This window comes from Zeus faber, assembly GCF_960531495.2.
Source record: "Zeus faber genome assembly, chromosome: 1".
Lineage (NCBI taxonomy): Eukaryota > Metazoa > Chordata > Actinopteri > Zeiformes > Zeidae > Zeus > Zeus faber.
In genome coordinates, this window is record NC_137193.1 from 59,450,490 (window position 1) to 59,457,989 (window position 7,500).

The 7,500-nt window shown below is 41.5% G+C and overlaps 1 protein-coding gene across 1 annotated transcript in view; it reads left to right on the forward strand.

The window, feature by feature from the left end:
- anos1b (anosmin 1b) overlaps positions 1-7,500 on the forward strand; it is a gene marked incomplete at its 5' end in the record, with an annotated part of 42,915 nt that overhangs the window by 6,280 nt on the left and 29,135 nt on the right. The window contains one exon of the mRNA XM_079998011.1: positions 5,184-5,231. Coding sequence (XP_079854137.1) covers positions 5,184-5,231 — 48 coding nt within the window. The remainder of the gene's footprint in view (positions 1-5,183; positions 5,232-7,500) is intronic.

The window sequence follows — 7,500 nt, forward strand, 5'->3', positions numbered from 1 at the left end:
ATATGTCAGTATTGTATATCACCATGAAATATGGGCTGTAATTATGTCCGACCAATATCGCTCAATTATTAAATCTGTCCATTTTGTCAGTCTTGGCAACCAAAATCTGATACATGGTTGCCCACTTCTCCTCTGTCTTCTGTCCACTCTCACTTTACTGTATCAGCACCCGCGCGCACACACAACACACACACACACACACACACACACACACACACACACACACACACACACACACACACAAGCACACAAAATCACACGCACACACACACACACACACACATACACACACACAGACACACACACACACACACACACACACACGTATGCATGCGCACATGCATGCACACACGCACCATGTGTGCGTCTCACCATGAGACCCAGTGAAACCCCACTCTGGCCACCATTAAAGAGCCATAAGGCCCACAGACTGATCCAAAGTCTCTTGATCGACTCTGACAGCAAATATGTCCCATGAAATTTACTTCAGGGCCGGAAGAGAAGCAAGGGAGCGAAAAGAAGATGTACAGTGAGAGGACGGGACTCAAAGAGAAGGAAAAACACATGCTATGATCGGACAGACGGGGGGGAGACGGACAGAAAGAGAGAGAGAGACAGACAGAGAGAGGACTAGAATACAGAGGGTGGGGGGGGGTGGGGGCTGGAAAGCGGCTTTACATTTCCACTGAGATTTTGCAAGAACCTGGAGATGGTTAAACTTGGTCCCCAAACTGTTCTCAGATCTCAAGACTGAAAAAGAAACGACGGCATCTAATGCTATTTACTCATCTTTCATCACGACCATCATCATCAAAATCATCATCATTAAAGCCCCTTGAGCCTGGTCTCTTCTCATTGATATCAACTGACTGCACTTTACACAGAGAGAGAGAGGGAGAGAGGGAGAGAGAGAGAGAGAGAGAGAGAGAGAGAGAGTTTGCAGGGTCTGGAGTTTGAACTCAGTATTAAAAAAAGGATTTATCCGTATGAGAGAAAATTTCAGAGTTTGTCATTTTTGTTTAAATCAACCGTATTGACTCCTGAATTAATATTTACATTGGATTTGTTCACCCGCGAGTCACAAAAGTTTAATTTATTGTGTTTTGTACAGTGTTATTACTTGGCCGCATTTCTGCAAACGTGTTCACCTCAAATAAACCTGTAATGGATATTATCTAGTGTAGTTATCTATTTCCTGAGAAGTAACACATTCTTTCAAATCAATGCTTATACGAATTACTGAAAACTAAAAATACTAAATATTTCTAATATTTCTAATATTTCTAATAATCATGACTGAACGTCTTTCAAGTCAATCAAAATTGACTTCAAAATTGATTTCAGGTTGATTTTATTTCTTCAAACCAGGACGTGCACAAAAAAATAAACAAACACATGCGTTTGGCTGTAAATCATGAATCGAAATATTAAGTATCCTATACATTTCAATCCTGGGAGGATTTGTTTTTGCAAACTCGGAAGAACGAGGAGGAAAGAGCGGAGACTGTTTCTTGATCTCTCTCGCTCTCTCTCTCTCTCTCCCTCTCTTGCTCTCTCTCTCCCTCCCTCTCTCTTGCGCTCTCGGTCTCCCTCTCTCTCTGTTTCTCTCTTTCCCTCGCTCTCTCTCTTTCTCTCTCTCTCTCTCTCCCTCTCCCTCACCGCCCCCCTCTCTCTGAGTGTGTCTCTATTCACAACATGATACCTTTTGTTTGTCCCCCCTAAAGACTTGTTACCGTCTATTCATTAGGGACTTAACCTCCACCTTAATCCTTCCCTCCTCTTGTCTTTTTACTTTCTCGCTCTCTCTTTGTTCTCCGTGGAGGTGGGGGTGAGGTGGGGTCAAGTCCCGGCACGGCCGAATTAACCCTGCTTTCACGGCTCGCCGAGCTGCTTTATCTGCCGCCGTGCACCCAAGGGTGTCAACCCGTGCGAGACCCAAGCAAACGGCCCCGTGGCCTCGTCTAAAGAGACAGAACCATCAAACCTCCAACGAAAACACGCGGAAATACATCACGGCGTTTCACATACGGTACAGGGATCGAAGTTACGATTTGGAAAACCGCAAAAAAAAGGTCTTGGGTGTGGATCATCTCAGGGCTTTACGTTTGTCACTTTCACCTCCAGAGCTGTTTTTATTATTTATCCGACGTCCACGTTCTCCAACGCTCCGTGCACAGCAGGAATGCAATATATTCCGAGATGTCGAGGCCCTTTTTTTTTCTTGACTTTGAGATTGCTCTGCTTCTAAAGTTATATAAATAGGTTTTTTTGCCAGCCCGCCGTCTTCTGTTAAACCATTACGCAGGTGTTTCCGCTGTGAACGTTTTAAAGTCAGATGAAATGGCGGCGTTATCCCGCCGTTAGCGACTCACAAACAAGATTCTACGGGACCACGTCTAGATCGTAGCTATGGCAACGGCGACGTTTTGATTGAAGGGATTGGCGTCGGACTACCACACGTCACCGTCTGAATCTGCCACGTCTGCTGCGCAACTTTCAATTTGCGTCTGTCTCCAACCTTAAGAGGTGCGGATTCAGTTTAATTGGACTATTTGACCAAATTGGACGCCCCCACCTCCCTTGTTCCCAGGGCGGGAGCGGGAGCTGAAAGTGATGTTCATTCATTATCGCCCGCACATCTCAAGTCCTTAACCCTGGAATCTCTAACCCTTGACCCCACCTCTGAACTTTGACCCCCCCCCCATACAGACAATACAAGGACTGTTTCTAGTCTAGATTAGATACACAGTCCCCCAAAGTGTGTGTGTGTGTGTGTGTGTGTGTGTGTGTGTGTGTGTGTGTGTGTGTGTGTGTGTGTGTGTGTGTGTGTGATAAGCAGGGTGGGTGTGAGCTAAATGAAGCTCACTTAGAGAAAGGATTTAACACTCGTTAAGAGGGCTTATCCTACACTGTGCTGACTCACACACACTCACACACACTCACACTCACACAACACACACACACACACACACACACACACACACACACACACACACACACACACACACACACACACACACACACACTATTCTAATAGGTGTTTAGATGTTGGGTGATGACATCACAACTTTTTGCAGTGTTGACAAAACACCTACCAATTAACTTGAAATGGCTTTTATGTCGTGAGGTCACACAGACTCCAGACCTGCCATTTAAACAACTAAAGTATCTATCTATCTATCTATCTATCTATCTATCTATCTATCTATCTATCTATCTATCTATCTATCTATCTATCTATCTATCCATCTATCTATCTGTCTATCTATCTATCTATCTATCTATCTGTCTGTCTGTCTGTCTGTCTGTCTGTCTGTCTGTCTGTCTGTCTCCATCTACACTGTAAAAAAATGCCTTCCTAATTCACCGCAAGTAACTGTGTTATGCGCTGTTTCTTACTGTATGTGATATTTACAGCACAACACATTATATTTGTGCTTTGTTCTTTATTGTCGCTACTACTGGCAGTCTGTGGAGTCTAAAGCCCTTTCCCACATCAATATTGTTATTAAAAAATATCCGGCAAAGGCAGTAGGTAGTCATTCCGACGTTGGCCTTCTTTACAGAAAAGTTCCGTAAGGAGTCTGTTCCCACATTGAATGGCTGTTACAGATACAGTATGTAATGGGTTAGGGTTAGTACATTATGTCCAGTTAAGATGCTGCTGCTCTGTCTGCAACGGATGTACAATCTCAATCGTTTTTTTTTTTTTTCCTGGCTCTCAGAGACCAGCTCTTCGTTTTCCGTCTCCCTGCCCCTCCCAGAGGGACTCTCCTGTCCCCAAACTCAATAACCACACCCAATGTTATCAAATCAGAGTGATTGTTTTCAACCTGTCCTACACCTACCTCTGGAGAAGGAACGTTCTCCACCCGTTCTACCTCTCCTTGACCGCTCGCTCCATCTCTTGCCCCGCACTGTGGCGCAGACGGCGGGCAAGCGAGGCGCTTCTCCCCAATGTCCCTGCACCGCAGCCCAACTGTAAAAGACGCGTCTAAAGTGGAATTTTCAAGAATATGAATATAATATATATGAATATAAAGACCTGTTTCCGTAGAGACTGGACATGTTTCAGTTTCTCGTATTTGCGCCATTTTTCAGAGTGTTTTTGTTTTTCTTCCCAAAATCAAATAACTTTTGAAATATTTATTTATTTACAAAATATATTTGGTAAAAACCCACTATTTGTGCTTTATTTAGATTCGGCTCCACCCCTACTGTGCTTTATGATAATGTAACTGCTTCCATTCCAACACACTTCCATTTACAGCCGTACCGGCTTTTGCCAGGAAATTATCCTACATGGAGAGTGGGGACATTTACGGAACGACTTTAACGGAACATAGAGACCGGCTGCTGATCCCACTTGACGGCAATATTAATTATATATAGCGCCAATATAACATTGCCAGTCGATTTACGGCCTTCAGTGCAAGTGGGAAAGGGGCTAAAGTAACACGCAAACCCTGAAACCAATCTCCTATCTTTCAGCCTGACCAGTCGGAACGCGCAAATTAAAAATTTTTTTTTAAATGTAAAGAGGCGAGGTCTCTTCATCATGGCATGGTGTGCAATTATAACAGATCATTGCAGATGTGATTGTTCCTATAGGGGCCCGAGCCAAATTTGGGGTGAAGGCCTGTGTTTTAATTGAGTTCCCATGTATTAAGTGTACACGTACGTTTCAAGATGTCTGAGACCTGCACTTTTGGGGAGTACGGTAGAAGGGTGAAGATACTTATTCAGTAGTTGATTTTTGTGTGTACTCACTAGACATGGTCATGTGCTGATGTCCACCACTGTCGCCGTGGTTACATCACAGGTATTCTTGACTCATCAAGTACCAACTATGAACTAAGCACATACACAGCTACGCACACGTCCATGCAAACACCTCACTACGTCACAGGGTGTCCATTCTCTGTTTGGTTTAACAATGTCCCTTTACAACACGTGGGATTATTTGTGAATAAGGGAGACGTTTAGGTGGTGTGTTTGTGTGTGTTCTATCTTCCATCCGTCTGTGCTCCTATAGCATACTAGAGATATTTTAAAGTTGGGTAAAGATTTGTTTTCCCTCCTTCCTTTCACCAATGAATGAGTAGAGCAGAAAGAGGACTTGTTTTTGACATTCTGTTTTTTTTTTGTTATTTTTTTTTTGTCCTTGTTTGTTTGTTTTCCAGAGTGACCAAGTACTGGTTTGGTGTGAGAACCACAGGCGCTGCTTACAGGTAAACACACACATATGCACACATCACTCACACACTCGCAGTGACAGAGAACAAATATAGCTGCAGGCAGTGATACACAGGGTCCATTTATTCATGTTTGCTACGTACGTTTTGGTACGTTTCCCAAAATTCTAGTTACAAAGACTTAATTTCCTGCATTTTGGTGAATTTTAGTGCATGTCAATCACCAACTAAGAAGCCAACAACTGCTTAGTACAATGTACTGTTATGAACCTCAAATCGAACAAAAGGTACATTTCATCACGGAGGGAGACGACAAAAGGACTAACATTTAACCAACATTTATCAAATAATAAATAAATAATATATTTACAAAATAGAAAATGAGGTTTCAACATCAGCTCATCAGTGGTGGGTGCAGGGTCAGGGACGGACTGGGACTGGATAATGGCCCTGGACTTTTTTACCCTGACCAGCCCACCAAAACCAGCCCGCGGATACTCCACCACCACCACCACCACCACCACATGGATGCACATACAAACACAACAGCCCTTGATACCACCACTTACTGTATAAGCTTAATGGACGGATACTGCTCTACTACTACTCTAACACTAAAACAGATATTTTAAGAGCAAGTGAAAGGTTTGTTGCCAGGAGCAGCTGCGAGAATTCCATGATGGATTCAGGCAGTCAGTGTTTCATGAATTTCTATATTTGAACAGACTGTATAATCTACAGTATTTCAACACAGGAAATAAGTCAGAGAATGTCATTGCCAATTTAATCACTCAGGCCTTGAAACTCGAAGGACTTACTCTTCAGTGCAGATCCATAAACAAAAATCGGATACTGACTGTACACATTTGTACTTCTAAAGGGCAGTTAAACAATAAATAATAGTTAAATGACCAACCAAACTCTAAATAATATCTAAAATGTGACACATTTTGGCATTTTTTTGGGGCCTGCTGCTAAGGTACAGATTATTACTCCTGGCCTGGGTATTGCTGGTCGATAAACAATAAAATAATATTTAAATAAACAAACACCAACATTTATATATTTTTACTCGTGCTATGGTATTGCTGGTCCATAATTTAGAGACAATATATAAATTTGATATTTCCGACGCTTGAAGACAGCACGGTAGCATTTCCGACAGGCCTTGAATGCAGCAGTGCTAACTTTGAAAACAATCCCTCCAAACTTGGAGAAAAATGCCACTCTTAAAAACCATTAATGATGGTGCATATTCCCGTGATAAGCAGGATCCTAGAGTGTGCAATGCCATAATTACATGGATGGATTATTTGGAAGAGCGAATTGGTAAGTAGAGTAAATAATAATGATATTTAGATTCTTCGTTTTTTCACCACCATTTACACTTTTCATCGAGACTGAAGTCATTTATGAAGTATATATTGATAGATTCAGGTGCCCAAATCTGAGAATTTGCTGCTTTTCTGTTGTGTTAAATCATCATAAATTATATATTTGGGGTTTTCTGTCAGACAAAACAAGCAGGTTGTGAAAGTCACTTTGGACAGTTTTCTGACATTTTACAGAGCAAAAGCTTACTTACTGCTGACGCATGAATTGTTGACACAAGGGGAATCGAACCGGGGTCTTCGGTTATTTCGAGGGAAACATCGCTACACACACTATACGGACCACACGTCAGTTAGAGAGTTTCCGTTTGAACAAATTGGTGCCGGTCCATGTGTCCTGGAAGAATTCAATGTCCCGGATAAATAGGAGTTTCGGGTCAAATATTATCTGTATTTATTGAGCTTAAAAACAATTGATAGGGAAGCGATATAAAGAATGAACTCATGTAGATTTATAATATTTTTTGTTGAATATTCAAGATAAAATAGGTCCTGTCAGTTAACGGCGTTTTAAAAATAAATCCATTATGAATATTACATCTTGAAATCAAATAATTTACATTCATGAACAATAAGTAACAAGTACAGCGGCATTTTTAATTATAATTTCATTTAAATAAAATGTTGATAAAATCTAAAACAAAATAAATATGGCAAGGTCAAAATAAATAATAAAGTTGGAACTTAAATATCCCCAAATAAAATGCCAAACTGTGTATGAATGTGTCCCTGTTGTCAAGGATACATCATCTTTCTGCTTCTCCTCTGAGTTTTGTTATTTCTATAGTGTATCAACAAACTTGATTGGTTAGAGGTGAAAGGTCACCTTTAGATCGTCCAAACTGATTGGCTTTCCGTTGCAACTTGTCGAGTGCAGATCTGCAGAATTTTTTATATGGAAATGATCAAGTGTA